At 35.6% G+C, this 25,135-nt stretch overlaps 1 protein-coding gene across 3 annotated transcripts in view; it reads right to left on the reverse strand.

Annotated features, from left to right (window-relative positions):
- Window positions 1-3,112: 3,112 nt before the first annotated feature.
- Window positions 3,113-25,135, reverse strand: part of TNFRSF19 (TNF receptor superfamily member 19) — a 63,420-nt gene continuing 41,397 nt past the window's right edge. For all 3 annotated transcript variants that reach the window (XM_082060081.1, XM_082060083.1, XM_082060082.1), the window contains exons 6-10: window positions 12,788-12,952; window positions 11,557-11,682; window positions 10,680-10,782; window positions 7,800-8,200; window positions 3,113-5,455 (exon numbers count right to left, since the gene is read on the reverse strand). In XM_082060081.1, coding sequence (XP_081916207.1) covers window positions 7,807-8,200; window positions 10,680-10,782; window positions 11,557-11,682; window positions 12,788-12,952 — 788 coding nt within the window. In that variant the 3' untranslated portion in view covers window positions 3,113-5,455; window positions 7,800-7,806. The remainder of the gene's footprint in view (window positions 5,456-7,799; window positions 8,201-10,679; window positions 10,783-11,556; window positions 11,683-12,787; window positions 12,953-25,135) is intronic.

Below are 25,135 nucleotides of genomic sequence, written 5' to 3' on the forward strand. Positions count from 1 at the left end.
TATGTAGCAGGAGTCAACATAATCTACAAGAAGCACGTTTGCAATGTATGAACAAAATCGGTGCAGAAAATACTGTTATTCTGCTGGTTACAGATCTTCCTCAACTTGTTTTGGCCAGGTGCAGATTTTTTGTGAGTTTAAGTGAACATGCAGTTAGAGACATCAAGTGGCTGTAGACTAGATCTTTACTTTGGCTTTAAAAGTATGATTATTTTGCAACATAAGGGTTAGTTTTGCTTTGGTGGTTTTTGCTTTGTTTTGTGCACTAACAGCTAGATGTTGTTTTCTCATTATCATTATTATTTTCACAATGAAAAACCTCGTTTCTGTTTTGTTCAATGTTGTTCTCTTAAATGCCCATGCTCAGCGTGCTTCCATTACAAAAAAGTCCTGCTGAGATCCCCACCAGCAGAACAGAAGCTCGTGTAGTGCAAAGGTCTCATCGGAACTGGTCCATAGTGTTCTGTAATTTCATCATGTTTAAGCACTTAGGAATAAAATTACTGTAACCAGCCTGGCAATGCTTTGCCTCATATCACATGCAAGACGATTTTTTTTTTTTTTTAAAGAAGGTTATTATTTTATTCTACTGTAGAATAGACCTTTATGTACACATATACATTCTGTATTTATATATGTTTATCATTATGTTCCAATGAAATGTCTGATACAGAACTTGGGCAAAGCAGGGTGATTTATTGAATTCCAGTGGTTTAATTTTCTAAGCTTTAAACCAGCATGCTCTCCCTTAAACTGTTGATTAAAGACTAGATTTTAATATAGAATCTGCTATACTTAGGAAAATTCTTGCATGCTGAATATTACATAAATTGTACATTCGCAAACTGAAGCTGGGATCTGGGCAGAAGAAATGGAAACTTCACAAAGACTGAGGCTCGGGGAAAGCACTGCTTAAATGCTGCATTCTTTTGTGTGTGTGCGTGCTTTTCCACCAAGGCATGAGAAAAATGTCATTTATAAAGTTTTGAACAAGCCAAATCTCCCTTTGTCAGAACAACGAAAACAAATTAAATACAACTGTGGTGAGGAAGGATTGAGAAAATCAAACGATGGGAAAAGTCCCCATCTTACTCAACTACCCCTGCCGTTGAAGCCGTGGCTCTTGCCAGCAGCCTCGTGTGCCCTCCGCCAGCCACCCCGGCTGTCAGCACAACATTAGAGACATTCCCACTAATCCCATCATTCACCGCTCTTGTGGAAACCAGCAGGCTCACGAGCAAATCCACCCGCTCTCCTCCTATTGAAAGCGCCACCTTATCGGACATAATCAAAATGGCTCACGTGCAATGTGAAGAGCAAGTGGGTTTTACCAACACTCACGGCAAAACTAAATATGGATTAAATTGCACCCTGCCGGCACAAAGTGTGCATTGTGTGGCTTTGCTCTGAGTACCCAATCTCAGCTTGCTCCATGCCTGATAAAACACTACACGCTCCCTTCAATACCCTTTTTTAAAAAAGGGTTAAACAAAGCAGCAGTGTCTGCACTGGAATGTGCTGCAGGTAGCGATCGAAACCTCCATCACCCAAGTCAGCCAGAGGATTAATTTAATGCATGAAGGTTATTGCTTGGAGGGACTTCACAGGAATGCAAACCAAAGGCCCTCAAAGAGCCCACAACAAAGGGAAAAGCCATAAGATCTCCAGCTCAGGGTAGGATGAGGAGCTTTGGATTGAGAGCTTGGTCTACCCTGTAGAACAGACAGGAAACACCGTTGTACCGAAAAGCCATCCGACCAGGGAAAAGGTTTTGGGGTGGCTTTTTTTAAACTGTTCTGTAGACCTCTTTTAGAAAGATAGTTGGATAGAAGGTTGCAGCCTTACTTTATGACATAATATCTTTTATGACTATGCAAGTTTTATTACGACATATGTAATTTGTTTTGAATTGTATTTTGTTTCTAGTTGAAAGAGAAGAAATACCTGTTTTTCAATTCTTGGGTTTTTATTCCTTGTTTTTTGGGGTTTTTAAAATTTATTTATTTTGGGCAGGGGCACGCTCCTGTGATCCTTGCTGTGCTGAGAGTCACAAAGCTGCCTTTATGGACACAAAGGGGTAGAATTGAGCTGCCGCACCTGCCGAGTGCCCTGGGCTGCTGCCGTGGCTCGCAGCCTCAGCACAAGACACGAGAAGACCACTCAGGAGCACAGCACATGGGCACAGCCACACAGGGAGACCTTGCTGTTCTGGGAAGGTGCTCTCCAGCTACGCTCTGAATTATGTGCTTAAAAACTAGAGAAGTAACAGCAACATAGAGACAAGAACCAATGCAGAATTTGCTAGATGGAACTAGTGACAAGGACAGAGCAGCTTTCAATTTCTCTCAAACTTTCCCATAAAAACCAATAGTGCTATAAATTTTCCACCACAAGCAACCTGGCTCTATGTTGCTTACCATCCTTGTCTGGATTCAGTCTCCAGTCACTGTTTCTTACATCTTTTCCATAAGAAGTCATATAATTATATGCAATTATCAAATAACTCTTCTCAGTCCTCTACTCTTGTCAGTCAAACCATGCCACTCCTTTCTTAATAATTTAAATTCTGGAGCATCCCACTTGAGTAACATTTTTCTGAATCTTTTGAACATATAAACCTCTTGGACAAAGTTTGAAAAATGGCCCAGGTTAGTTTTCTCCACTGGTATTTTCTCATTCCCTCTTCTTTCGCCAAGGTTTGGAACCACCCCTGGCTGCTGCAGCACAACACAAGCGCAGGCTCCGTGGGGCCTCTCAGGGCCATGGTTAGCGCATCCTTTTCTGTTTCAAAAAGAAAGCTATTTTCTCATTATTTACCTGTCTACCTTCTCTGAAACAGTCTGCTGTGTGGAGTACTGGGTTTTCTTTTCAAAGACATTAGACTGTAGTGCTCATCAGCCTTTTTTCTTTTAACTTTCTAACTTACAGCTTCTTCGAGGCCCTCCAGCTTGAAGAACAACGCTACTGTTAAAAAGAAAGCATCTCAAGACAAAGATGTACCAAATTATACTGTAATTTTAACACAAATCATTATGGAATTCTAAAAATAATAAATAGTTTATCACTAACTTTGTACAGAATGCTATTATCAATTTGAGATCAACAAACCAAGACCAATTCATGTAACATTTTATTCACAAGTAGAAAAAGTATTACAAAACAATATATAAAACATTTTAATTTACATTCCTTAAAGGAGTATTTAAAACAGCACTCTAAATCCCTAGACATGATATGTGGGCAGTCTAAATGCGGTGGTAGCGTATGTTTTCTATTGGCATGTACAACATTGCTTGCCACAGGCAATATAAAAAAGACCAATTTGGTTAAATTAAAGAAAAAAGTATATACACAATATACACATATATTTAGAAAGCACTCTCTTAATTTTTTTCCCCCAATTTGCTCTCAAGTTATCTGTCACTCATTTAAAGACATGAGTATTTTTCTCGCCAGACAAAAACAATTATACAAAGTGTAAATTCCAATGGGAAAACATACTGTGGCAGATGCTGGCAAAACCTTTGAAAATAACATTTTAAAGAACTGTTATTAGTGAAAAGTTAAATCTCCATATGTTCTAAAAATATCTTGCCATATACTGAAATGCACTTTGGATTTTTTTCTATTTACAAAGTATATACAAAGAAGCACACATCTCTTCATGCACATGTAGTGAAAAAAGAATGTTTTGTCACTTCTTAAATGTATGGAAGTATTCAAAGAAATTATTCAAAACTACTCTTATTTGAGTATATAAAGTATTTAGCTGAGTAATTGTACACCCTGTATAAGTGCATATTATTCTGTCAGTGACCAAATGGTGGTATTTACCATCATATAAAAAAATTTAAAACAATCACATAATTTCTTCATTTACTTGGTTTGGATTTGGTAACTGTTATTCATGATTTTTGCACACATGAATAATCTCACAGGTTTTAGCTGAAGAATCTCACTGTCACTACATCTACTTCAGTTGTTCTTGTGCAGGTTCAAGCTTCTACTGGGTGCTTCCAAGAAAAAGTCTTCCATTTTGGAACATGAATACTCAACATTTCCATTGCCACACAAACCATGTGTGGAAAGATGAGTAATATTTATTGCAATTTGCATTTGTTTTGCTGATCACATTGCTTTTGTCAAGGCACACTGGGTAGTTTAAAGAATAATTGGTGGAGTTCATCACTGACAGGTTTGAGCCTGTTGAATGTAATGAATCAGTAGAGGTTACTGGGATTACCCACAGAAGTGAAAACTATTTTAGGGATAAAAATGGCTGCAGAACAAATGGCATTATGTTATGGGATGTGGTGCAACAAACTGCAGTTAAAATCTTAAAGAACAGTAGTGAGGGCAGAGTTGATGATTTGCTAGGCATGCGTGCAACTTTAAGGATTCCATTCAGAGGTATTTAAAAATGTTATGAATTAATGTTTACATTTTGCATGAAAAAAATGAATTTACACAATACTAGAGCGAGAAGGACAGAGTGACATGAATGAAAAGGCCTACTATATAAATGAATCAGATCACCATGAAGCTTGACCCTTGAAAATAATGCATTACTAAAAAATATTAGTAATAGTCTCATTGTATGAATACCTTCATGACATTTTGATGTGACAGTTGATTATATTTATTTCAACATCCAAAAATTACATGCTATAACAACAAGTGCTTTGTTCCAATACCAAAACTACCAATTAAAGACAACATCCCTACCTATATGGCTGACTTTCACTAAACTAAATCTAATTTAAAGCTAATTGCCTACTATATTTAAGAAAATAATGCCCCCTCCCACAAATGTAACAATTGGATGGAGGGGACTTCAACCATAGATATTGTAACATGCAAATTCTCTAACTTCCCAAACTAGCTTATTGACTATAATGTAGTACATAAGAAAAGCTTCAGCTTATCAATAGATGATCCTTGTATAAATAGAAATGTTTATTTTTTAAGTCCTTCAACAGCAGGAAACTGAGTTAAAATTAGAGCCAGCCAAAAAAACCTTAATGGATGCATAAATCTGCAAGCAGAATAACTGGCAAAGTCTTGTCCCACGCCTTCTGACATCTGCAGCTGTATTTAACATACTCACCTAAACACACTGAAGTATTTCTATTTCTTGCTCTATTTGTGTATGCTTTTAAACTCTCTCCATTAGACTTTTTGAGAATCTGAAGGAATGGAAGGTTTTGTTTGTTTTTTTAAAGAGATGCACAAGGTCATAAATCCACCTTCATGGTTCTCCCAGGATGCTCCTTCACGTTTCACTTTACAGCTGTTACGGCTCAGATGCAACTGCTCAGAAGGTGTGAAATGGTGCCATTTTTTTCCAGCTGATTTTGAAACCATGCAACATTGAAGACCAGATTATGTTTGATAAACAGCACAGGAGCATTAGGGAATCAGTCAGCTTCAGGGCTGAGAGAACTAGCGTGGCTTCCTAGAAGAAAGTGATAGAACATAAATTCATTAAAAACCTCTGTGTACGTCATACTTGACTAAACACTAAAAGAATACAACTACACTTACTGCTTGCAGTAGAAATTCACCTAAACCTGAATATTGAAACTGCATTAAAATACCCATTAAAAATGTATATTTATGTACACAGAAATAAAAACATGTGATCTTCTGATTTTATTACATTATTATTTGTTTTCCGATGTGATAAAAGTATGGCCCTATGCAAGACTGTAATGCATGCATATGTACTAAAAAAAATCCTTCCCGCCAAACATTTCAAAAAGACAAGAAATTTGAAGGGTAAATTGAAAAAAATGAGGTAGACTGAGATAAAATAATTTTCTTGGAGTTGTACAGTTTGTGAGTTAAGCCTGAAAATACATTTCTTGTAAACCTAGTCCTGATAACATCCCTCAAATGCTACTTGAATTTCTTCATCAAAGATGCATATGGACTGATGCAGTGTAGAGTATGATGATGGAGGAATTGTAGAACACGAATCAGCAAGGTCTATTAAAGCAAAAAAAATGAAGAAAAACCTAACCACCTAAATCATCTCATTCATAATCATACACAAATCTCAACAGTAATACATAATAACACTAAACCATTGAAGAATACAGGAGTTTGAAATGTCATAAAAGTTTTCTACACACACATATGAATCAGTAAGAAAATTTTCAATTTAGGTATTTTAACAAATACGGTGAAATGTAAGTTAATTTTTAGTGATATTTTGAAATTTGTGGTTCCTTTCATATAGAAAAACTCTAATATTAATCACATGTCTCTTCAGTTGAAAACTGAGTGGGCAAAACTACCCACAAATTAATTTCTGATTTTTAAAAAACTGTTTAACATGGCAATATATTCCCTTAAAACACTGAGAGAGCATTCAACTTCCATTGATAAGCATTGAAAAACGAAGAACTAGCAGCATCAATATTTGCAGTTACAGTGATACCATTGTCCCTTTCTATACATACCTAGAGAACAGGGCTATCACCTAATGGTATTTGGCATATACCAAACTGAAACTATGCCAGGGGCTACCTGACACAGGGACACTTAGTGCCAGACATTGTTACAGACAAACTATATATTATAAATAATATATGGAGAAAAATATGTGCAACATAGATAAGGTTAATATTTTCAATGACAGCAGTAGATTTTTGGGGTGATATACAAATTCCATTGAAGCCAATGCCAAAAAAATTCCTGACTTAGCAGTCTGTTTACCTGCTCTTCCACCTCTTGAAAACATCACCTAAAGAATTAAGGCCTGATTTACAAAGAATTAACTATTGCACTTGCATGTTTTCAGAATTTTTTTTTTTGTTGTTAAATACTAATTACTTTCTACTCATTTAAGAACAATACGAAAGTGGCATCAAACCAATTGGAAAAGGATCAAAGGAAGGCAGTTTTATTTCGGCAGATGGCCCAAAATTTTCATAATTACAGATAGGATAATTTTCTTAATTAAGTTTGGTGGATTATTAATATTAGTGGCAAGTACTTCTGTTCCTGCCTTTGTGTGCATGCACAGGAGGCTATTTCAGCTTTCCAACCACAGTCTACACAACCCTTGTGTAACACCACCAGTGCACATCCATACTCTGGGATCCTTTACTTCCAGCAGTGGAAAATGTTATTTTAAAAATACAGAGCACAGCTAATATTCAAAAATATATAATGATGAAGCAGCAGCAGTCTGACTTTTTTGTGATGGTAATAGTGCTTGGAATAGTAAGTTTTTATAGATTAAGTCATATTTTATGGACAAACTTACAGAATGTTTTGTCTGATGAGATGGGAATATATATGGCATTAAAAAGCATTTGAGATTCTCCTGTTTCTGCTGCTGCTGTAGTAACTTCAGAGAAGGCTTTGTAAATACTTTTTGATGAACACTTGCCATGTCTTTTATGCCTTGTGTACAGTAAGCAAAGACAAGTTCTCAGTTCTTCCCTCATAAACAAGACGAGCTTCACATTACAGTCTGGTCATAAGGCTATTAAACCGATTTTTTTTTCCCTGGAAATTAAATGGAGAAACCTGATAAAAGCTAACTGGTGTACAGACTTACCCCTGTATTCTGGTTCACATTCTCTCAAGGTTACACTATTCAAATTCAGTCAATGATTTAAAAACACAAAACTGTTGGATCTCTTGTAGAGTTTTAATTCCTTTCAGCAATAGCTAGGTGTAACCTAAGGAAAAACATCCTAACCCTACAACTTTTTACAATTCTATTTTTATCTAGCTCTACATGCCTTGAGTACTCATTCTCACTCCTTTGTAGTTATGGGTTTTACCTCTTTATCAGTCTGTAGAGCCATTTGCTGTTCCATTACACTCTGTATTTGGCTGGCTTTCAGCAGCCGCTGAGTTCCGAAGTGATGAAACTTCTATGCAGGTTCTATGTTTGGAGATTTCAAAGGACTTTGCAATGTTTCCATCAAGAGCCTTAGCTGAAATAAGTACTTCACTTAGATCCTGCTTATTATCCGACTCAACAGTGGCTGCATTTTCAGTCTCAGGACTGCAGGGTTTTGCAGATCCTCCGGCCACTTCTGAATATGATTCACAGAAAGAAATGCTGTCACAGCAAGCTGAGTTTTGCATAAGGGGCCAAGCATCTGAAATGTCTCCACAGGTAGAGTGTGAAAGAGACCCAAGGAAAGTAGGAATCATTTCTCCAACAGAATCAGAAGCCCTGCAAAAGGATAAAAAAGGACATGGTTTCAAAAGCATTCCAGAAAATATTATTAGTATAGTAATTACTGTCATTAATATAATAATTACAGGTATTTCAAGATGGTTTAACAGGGTTATATTATGCTAATACTCTAGAGGCACCCTGTACAAACAAGTTCTTTTGAAAAGGAATAGTTTGTTCTTCATCTGGAAATGAAGAAAACTCTGGAGAACACCACTAAACGTAAAGAGGATGCCTAGAACCTTTCATGCTGTGAATTCATGGTTTTAGAAAACATGAACTACATTTGAGGTTGTTTATAGTCTAAATAACAGAAATATGATAAAAAATACTATAATACTGTTCAGATACAAAGACTGTTTCAGAGAGGAAGGAATTTGTTTGTTCACAATGCATGGAGGGGTTAAAACAAGATACAAGATTAAATTGCAGTAAGAAAGATGTTTGGGAAGACTGTGGAAACTCCAACACTAGGTTTTCTTTTTAAAAAAAATCAAAACCAACCAACCAAACAAAAAACCACAGGCTAGACAAATATCTAATGGAAGTAAAAGAAGTAAAGTGGGTTCAGATTGGGAAAAGGGAATGCACAAGACTGTTTGAAACTCCTTGTATCTATGTGATTTCATACTGAACGCACATTCACTTTAGATTTTTCAGTTTTTCTGTCTAGCCTTCAAAACATGAAAAGTTTTTCTTGTATTGTCTTTCATGTGGAAAGAACAGAGTATTAGTGAAGAGCAAGGATTTTTAGTTCTCACAAGGATCATTTTTATTTAATAGAAAATGGGAGATAATGGAAGTAGAAACTCAAAGTTATCTGTCTCAAATGTATTTAAGGTACATGATGATACATGTGTGAGTGTACTACACATGCCTATCTCTGTTGAAAGCCCAGTAGTGTTTTTTACTATAGTATACCTAAATAAGTATTAAAAACCCCAAAATAATGTACTAATACATTTTGTTTTCAAAAACTGTGTACAGATTTATAAAATATAAAGGCTTTATTAAGTCTAATATACAGTAATAATTAGTGTGACAAAACTCCTCCCAAATTAACATTGCCTATAAGAAATTTTAAGTAGCCTTACTAATTTCTGAAACATAATGCTTTAATTGCTTTGATATACACACAAAGTATTTTCATAGATGAGGCCAAAAGTCAGGACATCGCACCACAATTGAAGGAAATACATTATTTTGGCAAAGGAAATTGAAGCAAACCCCGTTACTTCTGGAAGGAACCACAGGATCTTTGATGTCCACATAGCATGGGTATGACATTTATTTTTAAAGCCTTAACCAAAAGATCCCTCAGAAAGTACACAACTTTCAATTTGTCAGCCTTAGTGGTATAAAAGGATGACTCAAGCTTGCTGGTATTTAAACAAGTTATTATAGAAAATTTAGGTATTTTGTATCTTGTACTTTGGTCACTAAGTCACCTTGCATAAACAATACCTATGAAGAGGCTGCCTCTACATTTTTAGTTACATTTGGTCATAAGAACAAGGCAGCTGGAGACCAATTTAAACCTTATATGGAAAACAGTTCTAGCTAAAATAAATAAATACATCCTGTGTTAAAATCTGTAACCAGGAAACTCTGAATGACACCATAAATTTTATATATTTAGCTCACAGCACTGCTGTAGAAATAACTACTCTACTACTGTATTTTATTTAGCAGATCACAAGAAACTAATGGTTACATTCTGTTAGAAATAAAAAACTAGATCTTTCCAATCTCACAGTCATTAAGAGCTTCTAAAAAAAAGAAAATCTTCATGACACTTCTAAATGGTACCTTAATCCTCCCAGATTCGCAGGTTTATGCAGCACCTTGCTAACCCACAGCAGAAGAGGGGGTCACCAAAGCCTCTAAGGTACCATAGAATAATCACATAATCATAAAATCACAGAATGATTTGACAGTTTCCACTAGACCAGGTTGTTCAAAGCCCTGTCCAACCTGGCCCTGAACACTTCCAGGGATGGGGCATCCACAAGTTCTCTGGGCAGCCTGTTCCAGTGCCTCACTGCCCTCATGGTGAAGAATTTATTCCTTGTATCTAATCTAAATTTCCTCTCTTCCAGTTTAAAGCCATTACCTCTTGTCCTGTCACTACATGGCCTTGTAAAAAGTCCCTCTCCAGCTTTTCCGTAGGTCCCCTTTAGGTACTAGAAGGCTGTTGTAAGGTCTCCCCGGAGAGGGAGAAAGAGGACTGTCTGCTTGTGAGAGAAATAAGTCACTTCTTTGTCAGAGAAATGGATATATCATGTCAGTATTTATTAAGAAATACTCCAAACTCGTTTTTCACTATAAACCTCTTTTTGCACAAAACAGAAGTACATGGCTACAGTTCATCAAAATACCTCATTCCACTCCAAACAGCTATTCTATCTGTATAAATATTAATTTGACTGCATAAGAAATACATAATGTTTAATAGACATTTATAAAACTAAGTTACCTTTCATTAAGTGTAGTCTGTGAGTGGAAAGCACAATTGTGACTGCTGTGATCCATGCTACAGGTTTCATCACAGCACAGTGATGGAATCAAGTGAACTGGTCCTAAGGAATGAAAATTAATTTAATAATATTAAAAGTGTCAAAGGTCTGTGTAAACTTAGCCTCTATACTCTTTCAAACCTGAGTATTGGTTTTCCAGTTAGATTATAACATATGGATTGAAGAAAAAAATCTTATTGCAAAAAAATGGGTTCTTTAATTTATTACTTTAAAATGGAATTACTTATAAAAGCCAAGCCATTCCTCCAAAACTAATGCAGATGCCAGTCACGAATATCTACTTTTTAAATTAATTTACTTTTCAATTAGATACATGTGAGAGGAAGTATCACATTCTGAGTTAACATATTAGGATGGTACTTAAGCCTGTGCTCTTATCTTAAATTACATATTTGTCAATGTCATAAATGCATCTGCTCTGAAATTACTTCACAAAATCTCAATGATTTGAATTGTTCAGATTTTTAATGTCCTTTAGAGTTCATATCATGTTCTTAGATACTGTGTGGTAAATTCTTCACATCAATTTAAGTCTCAAAGCCAGATGCAGTGCTATTTTTATCAGAAAGAAATGAGATGATAGACATTTAAACTTTTTTTTTTTTTTTTTAAGTGACAGGTCATTGGAATGAAAACAGAAAAAAAATACCATAACCAAATATCTACTTGGAAATTCTATGTGCTTATTGAGAAATTAGCCTAGGACAAAGGGTACTTGACAACATTAGCTCTGTAGTTAAAGTTAAATGTTGCAACTCAAGTGTTAGATAAATGTTCATCATGCCATAAAGTCACTTTTAAGTAGACCTAACATACCACATGTCTGTGATGTGCTTCTCTGGCACTGGCAACAAGTTCTATGTTCATATTCATTTAGCTGTGGTCTATCAAAACATGACAATTCAGAGCCATTGTAGTGAATGTCTTGTGATCTCAGAGACCCTTTGGACAAAATGAATACAAATATATATTAGTAAATTATACTATTTTTCCTGTTCAGAGCCTCGTATGTTCACAGAATACTTAAATGTCACACTATACAGTATTTCCATACATTTTCCAACTGATCGTGTGGTTTCATATAAACCACAGATTTTGCAACAAGCCTTAGGACAGCTGGTTCAACTACAGCCTCTTCTAGGAAGACATCTGCTGTTATTTTGATGATGATTTGAGAGTATATCTTATTGACTGTTACATCTTCTCAGTGTTTAATGATTCCCAGTGATTCCCATCTGAAATTTTCCACATTCAGCTTTCAGCCACTGGGATTTTGTTTATGCTATCTTAAAGAGCTTTATATTAAAAGCAGATTTCCTTTAATCTGTATAGTTGTAGGCCAAGGCAAACAAGTTACTAAATTTCACTTACTGAAGTTTGGATTCACTATGTCTGAATTTCCTAAAACTTCCATTGCAAAGCATCTTCTAGGTTAGGAACAATTCTCACAATGCCTCTCTGAATCTTTTTTTATTTTTGCTTGTGCTTTAAGCAGTGATAACACTGATTCTTCCTAGTTATTGTTGTTATTGTTTGACATCCAGTGCTCATTAGATGCTGGCTTAGGTACTTAATTAATCTTGAATATGCCTAAAAAATCAAAATTCTAAATGAAAAATCTGCTATCTGCACTGTCCACTTCCATAATCTCGACGAGCTAAGTTGTTTCACAATGGCATGTGATGCACAGATCCTCCAAGTCGGTATTTCCACATTAGCACTGCAACTCCATAATGACATCCCAGCTTGGATCCCAAATGGTCCACATTTTATCTGTGCAGCATCTAACAGAGCATGGCACAGAATTAATGCAACTGGATTATTTCTGGATATCTGCACAGCATTTTCTCAGTAGAAGCTGGAACACCCAAACTGGCCTGGCAAACATGTATGGATATACAGTTTTGAGCTTCTGCTAGCTTGCTCATCTCAATGCTAAATTTGTTTGAATGCTGTGGAAATTTCATTTGTTTACCTACAGAGATATTTGCCAAACTAATACACGTACATAAACATCACAAAGAAACAATAATAACTGGAAACTTACAGCTTGGTTTCTTCTCCATAAACTGCCTCTTACAGTAGATAACACAAAGAATAAGAAGAGCTAAGAGCACTGTTGCAAGTGCACTGCATATAACAGCTGCTAGAGCAGTGTCTCGAGGACTGGAAGCAGTTGATGGGATCTTCACAAGGTTTACTTTGGTGGTACCTGAAATAAAGTTAAATAAGAATTAAGGCAAACTCTAAACATTTCAGGAATATACATTCATGTAAATGAAGGTATGGGAAATAAAAGAGGTTCACACCACAGAAAAAAAAAGGATGTTCCGTCAGCTAATGTATAAACATCAGTTGCACATACAAATAGATAAAACTATGAGCAACCACATCATGAAAAAAAACTTATTAAAATATATTGCAAGGTGAGTGGTAATGAGTGGAGATGAACACAAACACATTCTGACCGTCCATGGGAATGGAATCAGATCTTTACCATGGAAACAAAGACTTCTCAATTTTTAATGATGTCAGATTGTCTAATATGGAAACATATCCTAGTGCACAGTTGAGAAAGCTATCCACTAGAGGGGGTCACAAATACACGCACTTTCCTTAATGTGGAAACTTTCTGAGAACTGTGACACCCACAAAAGGTCAGATGCCGCCAAAGGTCAAACCATTTTGTTTGGTTGCGTGATGTCACGACATCATGGCCATTTCTAGGATCAAACCTACGAGTTCAACTGTGCTAACTTTTTTTGGTTCAGTGATAGTTTTTTAATACAGACAATATCTCTAGCAAAAATTCAGTAGACTGACTTTACATCCATGTTAGTAAAGACTTAGTGTTTCTAGCTTGGACAAACATAGTTACTTTTACATGGAAAGTAAGAAAGTATCAAAAGTTTTATTAGAACTATTGAAATTATCTTAAATTACAAATGGTCTTGTAAAATTAAACTCATAGAATTATTTAGGCTGGAAGAGAGAACGGAGAAGAGACCAACCCCCTCCATGCTACACCCTCCTTTCAGGTAGTTGTAGACAGCGATAAGGTCTCCCCTCAGCCTCCTTTTCTTCAAGCTGAACAGCCCCAGTTCCCTCAGCTGCTCCTCATCAGACTTGTGCTCCAGACCCCTCACCAGCTCCCTTGCTTTTCTTTGGACAGTCCTTTTTTTATTTTATTTTTTTTTAACAACTTACGAATTCTGATAGCTCACCTGTTTCAATCTATTTTGAAGTTCACATCAATGAAACAGTATTTTATGAGAAAAGGAACAAAATATTGAGTATTTCTCTGACAGCAAATTTTTAAAAAACCACAAACCATATTTTATTAACTTAGAAAATAAGTTAAACAAGCCTATTTCCCCCTGAAAATCTTCGGTTAAAACCTAAAGACTATAATTCCCAGGAAATGGTCCATGCAGTCAAAAGCTGAAAGTGGGAGATAAATGTTTGCCAGACTACATTAAAATCTCTAATAAAATTGTACATAGATGCATTTGTTTCAGGTCCTAACTGCAATATAATACTAGCAGGAGAGAACTAACTTACTAGGTTAGTTAATGCAATAAACTGGTTTCTACTATTCAGGAATACTTCCCCTACATACATGAAACGTGGGCAGCAAAACATTTACAACTCAATATTGCTTTGTTGTAACAGGCAGATTGCCAAAGAGCTAGATATATTGAAAATCAAATTTATTAGATCCAATTCTAAGTCTTCAGACCACTTACACCAAAGAAAATATTAATTTATAGGAAATAACCCAAAGTTTAAGAAAAAAATATGTACAACTTATCAAATAAAGACAGTTTCTGTGGATTTTAGTATCATGTAGTTGCTGGTAAGTGGAAGAATATAAAAAAAAGTGGAGAGGTCAGATCACAGCTATTATTCAGAAGAATTTTTGTTCAATGTGAAGAAAAACAAGTGCTACTGCATTTACATCTGCTTGAATATTTCTGTTTACCTTTGATTTGTACTATTATGTTCCACTGCCACATGAGAAGTGCAGAGGGCAAATTTATAGCATATCTTTTTTGGAGCTACTGGAGAGAGTCCAGTGAAGGGCCACAGAAACGACTGAGGAACTGGAGTCTCTCTCCTGTGATGAAAACCTGGGACTGCTCAGCCTGGAGAAGGCTCGAGGGATATCTCATCAATGTGTATAAATCCTTCAGGGGAGGTTGCAAAGAGGACAGAGTCAGGCTCTTTTCTGTGGACCAGAGGCAATGGGCACCAATGGAAACACAGGAGGTTCCTTTTGAACATTAGGAAACACTTTTTTAACTGTGAGGCTGACCAAGCACTGGCACAGATTGATCAGAGTGGGTGTGGAGTCTCTCTCAATGGAGATGCTTAAAAGTCATCTGGACATGGTCCTGGGCAGTCAGCTCGAGGCGTCTCTGCTTGAGCAGGGGTGTTGAGCCACATCATCTCCATAGGTTCCTTCCCAGCTCAACCATTCTGTGATTTTGAGTTATTAAAATACAGCAGATCTCAAAACTCAAGTCAATAAAGAGGCTGAAGTCTCCTACATGAACGAGAAATACATTTTTATACTGTCCCTGTGCTGAAATGCTATCATTTGCATTATCATAGCAGATAACCTATTTATCAGTTCTGTTTCAGATAATAGAGTACAATTTAAATTCAGGGTCTCTGGTACTTTTTCTGTTAAATAATTACTACCTACCCTTCTTATGTTCTTCTGTAATTCCTATTACTCACAGAGCTAAGCGCTATGACCTCTATTCCAGATCTTCATTGTTATTTAAAAGAAAAAGCAACCAATGTTGTAATCTTTTTGTCATAACTTCACTGCTCTTGGCAGCAGCAGTGCAATCTTGCACAGAGAAAGCTTTTTACTCAGAAAGCTTTTTACTCAGCAGTTGTAGTTTTAAGTTTACAATTTAACAGACTGCAGAAATTTCTGCATGTTATGAAAAGTTCCAGAATATAATTCTGTGAGAAGCAGTAAAATTATATATAAAAAAGCTATCCATACAGCAACATGTGTTGGCTGTGGTGTGAAAACCAAGCAATATGCTTTGATATTGGGTTTTCAATTTTAGTCAAGTGTTTGATCTATTCTTTAGAAGGGTAAATACACCCTGGACAAGTATTTAAAAACAGGAAAATAAAAACCTGATCAAAATATCTTCCAATATTTTTCATACACATATTAATATATATTATGCATATCAATAGCTGTATCAGTGTACCAACCCAAAATACTAAGCAGTTCTAACAAATTAGGCCTTCACAATTAGCAGTATTCTGGGAAATCACAAATTACACGTATTCCCTTAGTGCCCATCAGCAACATCCAAACTGGAAATACAGACATTGTACTTTACACTGAGATGGCAAAAAATAAGTTTATTTTAGCTATCTGTTTATTTAAGATTTACTTTATTTGGTTGATTTTTATTTATTTATTTACTTATTTGCTTGAGAAAGCAATTTTCTTTTCCTGAGAATGCCTACCACTCATCTTCACCTTCAAAGAACTTTTTGGAATAGCTACTGTGAGCAGTCCATTGTAGTGTAGCTCTAATTATAATGATAGTGATCTTCCCTGCAGAGACCAACACTTCAGAAGTGGATTGCTATTGTAGAAGTGGCCCGTTGGGCATTGCTGAACTCTGCTTTCAGTGTTAGGTGGATATGTATGTACTTTCACAAGCCCGCTCCTTCTTTTCAGGCTCACACACTTAATGGTCACATTTCAGTAAAGCAAGGAGGTGCATTTTAAACTTTAAACTTGCACTTACATCTATTACATGATTAAATTTAAATATGTAATTAAACCCTTTGTGGATAGGATGTGATACACTAAGAACAGTGCAAGGAGGTGCACATTGTTTTGATTTTGGAAATCATGTGCATATTACATATCACACAAAGAAAACAAAAAATACATTTCATTTGAGAAATAGATTCCTTTTTCTAAATCTTAGTTCCAACATACTCTGGAAATGTGCTGGTGCTACAGAAAAATTAACCAAAATACCAAGATGTCTCCTGCTTAATTTTGAGCAGGAAGCATAAACACACATTCTTCCTTTAATTAACCAATAGTGCATTGTAATGTCAGTATATGTGAAGGTGTGGTTCTTAAAAGCAAGTAAAGTTTCTGCTAATCCAAGATGGTTAAATAGCAGTAAGTCAGCTAATACGGAACATATGAATCCCAGCTGTATCACTAGAACTTTTGCCAATAAACAGAGTAGTTGAATTTTCAGCCTATTATACCAAACAACCAGAGACAGGACAAAATGTATAAAGGCTTCCTTTATCACTTATTTCATGTTTATTTTCTTGGATTTTTTTGTCAGAACCATGATTAGTTACAGTCACTACTGGAATCAGAATGCCTAAAAGAAAGCTTTTTGTGGTAGATTAACCATGTGAAAAAAGAGCTTGTGACATTTTATGTTTCTTCCGCGGGTATAATAAAAAATAATATAACAATAATAATTACCAAAGTTGAGGAAAATAAAATGTGGATTATGTTTGGGTTTTCTTTCTTACCATGTCAAGTCAGTGCTAACCCAAAGAGGGTTTACTCAATAAAAGAAAGCTAATCAAATTTCCGCTTAGATAGCAATAACATGGTAATACTGGACAGACTGCCATCGTTTACTATGAGGATTGAAAATAACACACAAAAGTAAATTAAAATATTGTCAATTCCTGGAATATGGGTATTTCTGGTCAAGAGAGGGGAAAGAAGCATTCGCCTATTATAAAAAGTGTTTTCCCACCTTTATGCTTATTGGCACCATGCAGTGCCATCAAGCTGAATTTGACAAGAATTAAGGGCTCAGACATACCCTCAAGTTACAATAATCTAACAAGTCACTGCCTGCCAGCTGAATTGCAGGGGCTATCTGTATGTGTGCTCTTGATCCATAGAAAATACAAGGCAATTTGGCTTATCTTGAAACTCCTTCATTTTGAAAAATGTTTAAAATATGTTTGTGTACATGTAAAAGAAAAAAGGCAATACTTCTACCTAGTCCCCAACAACCAAAAGAATGAATTATGAATAAATATGCTGTGTGTGTATATAATTCAGATACTACATGTATTATAGATGTGTGTATATATATAATACATGTTATATATATACTACTGAGCATTAACATCAATGGAAAGTAAGTGGTCCTGAGTATATTTTTTAGTCTTTACAAGGCAGAAGGTTGCCTCCCTTCTCCAGATCTTTTAAGTAGGAGGTAAGAAGCTTTATTAAACATTACTGTTGAGACTGTGGTAAACACAGAGAGAGAAAGTCTCCCAACATCTGTAAAAGGGCAGCCATTTGCGTGCATGGCCTATACCCAAAAGTTCATCATGTCAAACCACATATTTCAAATGTACTCCAAGTGCTGACTTTAAAGCCTTCAGTTTCCAAGTTAGTGCCCTACAACTTTTTTGTTGGTTTTGTTACTTTCTTAGTAAATGTACCAAGAAGCCCTAGGGGAGAAAATGACTATTCAAGTATTTATCCATTGTTTGGAAATCCTGAGAAATGTGCTTATAAATGAAAATCTTCTGAATTTGATTTATTTATTTCCAAGACCATTTCTCTCGCACTGCGTATTTTCACAGACTACAACTGCTAACAGCTTTTTATGTTTAAAACGGTAGAACAATTACACTGTGTATGTGAATTTAAAATATATGTGAACTCCACAATATTGGATACACATCACTATGTCTCTAAGGCATAGTCAACTTCTGCAACATGTTTTTCTTTTAGTAATTAAGAGCTGTTAATTCTTGGCACTACCATGGTCATCTAAATTGAATTGATACATGGGCACAAAAGTAACATTGTTTCATACACAAAACTTTCACCTTTGAGAACTGTGGAGCCATTTAAAAATACTAATATGTGAGGATAAACCCTCAAATCACTGATACCCTCAACCTGGAAAAACTGACATAGCAAAAAAACATAGAAAGTGGGATAAAATCTGTGTCACTGCTGAACTACATTTCCCCCTCCCTGCAACATAACATAACTGGTTATCAATGTGAAAAGACAGTATGTCTCTCCTCCATAAATCATAAATACTTAGCATGATCTGGTGGCACAAAGTATATATTGCTGTTAATATGACTGTGGTTTTGTCAGCAATTACATTTCTGAATTTTCCTTCTAGCAGCTCACTTTTCACCTCTGACAGTTGAGGTTGTTTAATATTGACTTTGCAGAAAAATGCAGTGCCTCTCTCAGGTGTTTTTATGTGTTAAATCAGTAGCACAGAAAGTTTCTGTCAGAACATATGAGATTGCCAGGCACAGCAGAAAAACTATTTCTCTGCTTTACTTCTAACTTGTACTTTCAACCAAATTCCTTTCCAGACATGTTTTGGGAACAAGAACACATTATTTTAGGACATTCTCTTGTTCAAATCCAACTATAGAATGCATCCATCTACCCCACTCAGATTATGAAAGTTGCTTTGTCTTTTCAACAGAAGTAGAAAGCACCTGTTTCATATTCTGTATGTGCAGTACCATTTCATCTCTAGGACTACCCAATTATACATTAAAAACAACCTGGTGCAGTATTTGAGTCAAGTCAGTTGATGACAGTTATTGCTTGTACACACACTCTATCACTCTCAGTTCCAAAATGCTTATACAAGGCATTACCCACATAAGCAGAAATAGAGTTTGTGTTGTCTAAGTACACACCATTTCCAAGTGGCTAACTGCTGCCATTACCTGCTTTCTGAAAGAGGAGGGGAAGACCATATACCCTTTGGAATCTAACTATTCACTAGTTAAGTGACAATGGCACGTGTGTAAATGCATGTTTGAATGTCTGTGTTGCTTCTTAAGCCAACAGAGAATAACTCACATCCACTAATCAAAAGTGTAATTCAACATCGTGAATCCCATGCATATTATGATCTGTTCTAGAAGTTTCAATCAAGATGCCATATTTGCAGTGTGATGAACTTGCAGATTGGTGCATGGATTGTTTTTCAGTATGGATTGAAACACGACAGTGTGGAAAGTTCCATCCCGTAAGCGTGAGCAGCCCGGCAGGCCTGAGGTTTGGCAGGGCAGCTGTGATACATCCCATTCTCACTCAGGCAGGGAGCATATACACTCTTCCAGTATGTCCACCACTTACTTTTTATCCTGTTTATAATCATGTTAAAATATCACTAATTTAGTTTAAATTCTCCAGGCAAGGAAACTACTTCTGAATGTGGAGTAGCTGTTGGTTTGGATTTCTTTTGGGACTGGGGGGCTTGGTGGTTGGGGTTGTTTTTTTGTTTTTTTTTAAAAACATAACTGTAAAAGATTTCCACATATTGGGGGGAAAATATGTCTGTACTGTGGAAAACAGAGTGTGTTTATGTAATCGAGACTGTTTCATAATACTTACAAACAACTGGGTTGAACTATGATTCTGAATTAAGGTGGCAGTTATGAGTTGCATAACCCACCACCCTACTAGTATTTTCTAACATTTTAATATTCAACTTCGCAACCTCAGCATCTTTTAAAAATGCATTTTTTGGGTAAGTAACCTGAAATATATGAGATTAAATATGAATTTTCATAATTTTATTACATATAGCCTTAACACTTTAAGAAGCTAGATATTTATCACCAGCTTTTTGTAATACTTCAAAAATCAAAGTAAATGTCATTATTTACTGTCAAGAAAGTTACTTACTGTGCAATAGTAACCCAACACATGAAAACTATAGTACAGATGAAAAAGCTGTAGCTTCCAAGTCAGAAATAATAACAGCTTATAAAAAGCAGTTTTTAATTCACCGCTTAAAGCTTTGGGGATAAAGTCAAGTCACATAGAACAAAATGCTACTGAGTACAATACCCTTGTTTTGTTATATCACCCAATCTGAAACATTACATCTCCCCTCCTTAACAGAATTCAATGGGAATTAGTCATAGAATACATAGAATACAGTCTGAAAGGTTATCTTGGAAAAGTCAAGCTCTATTGGTGAGATTCATCTGACTAAAGCAAACATCTGCTTCTAAGGGAGTCACCTGGACTTCGTCCACACAGTAGTGGGGGGGATGAGAAAGGCTCCTTTAGGGTGCAATTAATCCAATTGGTTTTAAACACCTCCCTTGATCATTTCTCTCCACTGAATACAGAGTGAGTCTAAGGTGACCAGTTTATAGATGTAGCCATTATAAATATCCAGTCAAGAAGGACACATCCTTCTCTGGGTTTATCAAGTAACAACACAGGGATTTGGATGTCTGACTATTCTGACTTTCATTTATCTGTTTCACTTCGTTAGCTGTATAACAGACACTATACATTTTACATCATTTCTACTGTAAAGATAAAACTCAACAACTGCAAAATTTGTAACAAAGTTTTTACAGTGGCAGAACCACAGAAAAGTCCAGCAGTAAATTAGAAACTCACATTCTGTATGAAATATAAAATAGTGTGTAGCAAATAAGGCCAGACACAGAATTATAGGTTTTGCCTATCCTGTGCTTTAAAGGAACAAAGGCCCAGTAGGAAATAACATATGCAACTATGTAAATAAAACTATATCAGAGTGACTATATATCAAGGAATCTAATTATGGCTGCAGGCCTCAGTTGTGGCACATTCTAACTTTGGCAAGTTTTCTCAGAATGGGGGCTTCAGTTCGTAAGAAACATTTCATCAAAGAATAAGAAAAGTATTTTTATGAATTTATTTAATATATGTTTTTACTTATTTAGCAGGAGTGAAAAAAAATCTACACTTCAAAAATCAAACTTTCCTCATATTTTATCTAAAAAATGGTAAGAGGAAGATCAGGTTTTAGGAAGACAGATACAATCATACAATGTTGAATTAGTAGTTTTCATCTAACTTGATATTGGCATCTAGATGAAACTCTGAAGTTCAGAAGCCTGAAGGTCTAAGGCTACTCACCTTAGGCTCTCTTTCTAAAACAGAGACAGAAACAGACATCTCCAGAGAAGTAATTAAGCTGAAATGGCTTGAAAGACTGCTTAGTGTTAGTCATTGAAGCTTACCTCATCTGGCTTGCCTGAACTCTAGAAGTACCTAATTCTCTCTGCTGATTATCAGTGGGAGTTTGAGCTGACAAATTCAGAGTTAAGCATTAACATTTATATACCTAAATCAAGGTGCATTAGTTCCATCCTAAATTTCCACATGCAGGTATAGTAACTATAAATTACATTCAGTAGGATGCACATACAATTATACTACTAGACTTAAATGAAACTTTATTAAAACTGGTGGATACAACCCTTTATTTAAGAAAGCTGTAACAAAGAGCTAATCTTTCTAAGAAACAGTCACAGCCTATACCTCAAAGGCACATGTCACTGCCTGAAATAATGCATGAGATGACTCTAAGATGTCTGTAAAAGAGAAGGTTTGCAGCGCACTGCCTTAGCACAAGTGAAACAGTAAAAGTGAGAATGTGCAAGGCCTATTACCCAAAAAATTAAAGGTGAGCAAAGCAGACGACAAGTGGAAGGATGCAAGCGATCAGTAGCAACACTAGGTCATTCTTCTATTGGGTTGTCTCCAGCTCATGAGGTGTTTATAATGAGTAAGTACTGCTAAGGCCCTTAGTGCACAAATCCAGTACTAAGGCTATCACATCTTATCCTGTTTCCAAAACATTCCAGTCCTCTGGAGTGATATTTAAGTGTTCTTTTGCTTGACAATGATTTTCTTCATAGTGAGTAGGCAATATGGGAAGTTTCAATCTAGATGGATTCCCTGTTTTCTGTGGTGTTTTTATTTTAAACAAGAAATTTAAGAGAAACACAGCTTAAGTATTTTGTAGCCAAGTAACATAGCCAACAGTATCTACCAGCAAAAAGTAGAATAAAAAACCTCAACACAGTATTGTACATTTAATATAGCAGTATTTTATACTCACATGTCAGTCACAACTTGGACTCTCTGTACCCAGAAGCCATAGCAGTCAGCATCTATTTATGTCATACACACCAAAGCTCAGTGCTGTCGCAATGGTGCTAATGCAACCATTCCCAGAATTAGCTGGGTCATTGTATGAGATAAATTTTAAGTAATATTTTCAGTCTGAACATAGAGTAAAAGCATGGCACTAAATTAATATATATATAAAATACAGCCATATGCTTCTGTGGTTAGAAAATGCCTAAAAAAATCTAAAAAAACCCCACCCCAAATTACTGCAAAGCTGTAACTACTACTCATTTTTTCAGTTTATCCCCAAACACAATAAAGGAAAAGTTAACTGAAAAAATGTTTTCCAGCTTTACTGCAATGTATGCAATACCGGAATAATTTTGATCAACCTAATGGCCAAGTTAAATAAGAACTTTGGAAACCCACTCCATACAATGAACAGATAATTACTTACAGCCACTGCCAGACTGGGCTAAAGGGCTAGCCACATTAGCAAGTACACATAAGAAAAAAAGCCCATAGGAAATAGTACTTATTCAGTACAGGTCAACGATTAGCCCCTTCTCTCTAACTCAGGAATTTCAAGTTCACTTTAATCTAGTGTAATTGAGCTAACCAGCTCTTACATTAAAAAGTAACGATTAAGTTAAATTTCTTGCAGACATTCTGTACCTAAAACAAACACGCAGCATGCCTCTGGCAAAGAAGGATACTAATTATAGGATTGACTCATAAGATGAAAGGTTGCACAAGTTACTACAGGAAACAAAAGTATGGTAAACTGGTCTGAAAAAACATATTGAAATTCTCATACTCTGCAGTTAAGCTGAGAATTTCATTTTCTAACTGTACCTAACAGTGTCAAGAAGCAAAACAAAATATGCTTGCAAACTACTTGTTCATATTTTAGATTAACAAACTAGAAGTGAATACTGCAATTACAAACTTTATCATTCCATACACTAATGAATTTCTTAACCTAATAAACAAGAGAGGTCTCTACAGTTAATTTTAGTACATAAAATAACGCAAAATGAAGTATTTTGGTCACTCTCAAGCTTTCTTTCCTTATATAAAACATGCTCTTAAAATGGATATTTAAGGATTCATTGCAATGTCATGCAATGAATGCCTAACTTCACTCTTAATGCAAGAGTTCATTCCCTGATTGAAAAAAGGATCATAAAAGAAACACATCACCAAGGCTCCAGACATCTGTGGGGAAAGATATGCAAGTTCAAAAGCAGTTTTGTATTTCAAACCGAAGCTTTCACTAGGATTAGTAGATAGGGCTGCCAACTGTGAGCTGGAACAAAGATATGAAATCTGCCCTATACGTTACTGTGTACTTAGTTGATATAACCTTCTGAATGCCAGATGGGCACCACTTCTGCAAACTCCTAACAGATGCATGACCTTGTGATATGAATTCATGAATTCATGAAATAAATGAAATTTGATTCAACTTTTTAAAAATCATAAGTTGACCTTTCCATTTTCATTTCATAGAATCACAGAATGTCCTGAATTGGAAGGAACCACAAGGATCAGCAAGTCCAACTCCTCTCCCTGCAAATGACAACCCCGAAATTCACACCATGTGTCTGAGGGCACAATGTCCAATCACTTCTTGAAGCTATACATTTATACATTTCAAGCTATATTTTTTTCATCATATTGTAGTAAGCAATGAGGAATGTATTTTCAAAGAGATTTACACTGGAATTTTGTGTTGTCCCCAAAATACATTACTACATGCTTTAGTAGATAAAAATGGATTACACATTATTAGTGCAACTCTCATGCTGAAGCTAGAAAGCCAATTTCTCTCAATGCAATTCAGCTTGGTCAAATATCACTTCAACTTCATACCATCTACTTAAAACTTCACTGGATTATATTAATATATTTTATATGTTAAATTTTCAGAGATTATAAAGAAATAGTGTTGAAAAACAACATTTTCATTCCTGATTTATTATATTATTTCCATTTCTGTGATGGAAGTCATTTACATTACTTCTCCTTACTCTGAAAAAGCATTTAATATTTATATTCCTAACAGCGTTCTAAGTAGGGACTACTAATAGTTATCTAGTAGATTTTATACTAGAGTAGATCTCAAACTTCTCAGACTTCTAGTACACAAATGTTCCTGTTCCCTTCCCCAATCATAATAAATGAATGCTGTAAAGAGCATTTCTTTTGCACTATTTTCCTTTCTGTAGATTTTGTGCTGTTGATGAATGTGGTAGGAGCTTATGCTACAACTTTTTCAATAACTGCACTAAAGTAGCTCTCTCTGCACTATTAGATCACTAGATCAGAAAATTCCTTGTCTAAGGTCTCTGTTACTCTGTCAGCATGGATAGAAATTAGTTATCAATGTCAAAGGATTGAAAAGGGCTAATAAATGACAAGAGTGTTGTATATACT

Source organism: Streptopelia decaocto (assembly GCF_964273445.1).
Source record: "Streptopelia decaocto genome assembly, chromosome: 1".
NCBI lineage: Eukaryota > Metazoa > Chordata > Aves > Columbiformes > Columbidae > Streptopelia > Streptopelia decaocto.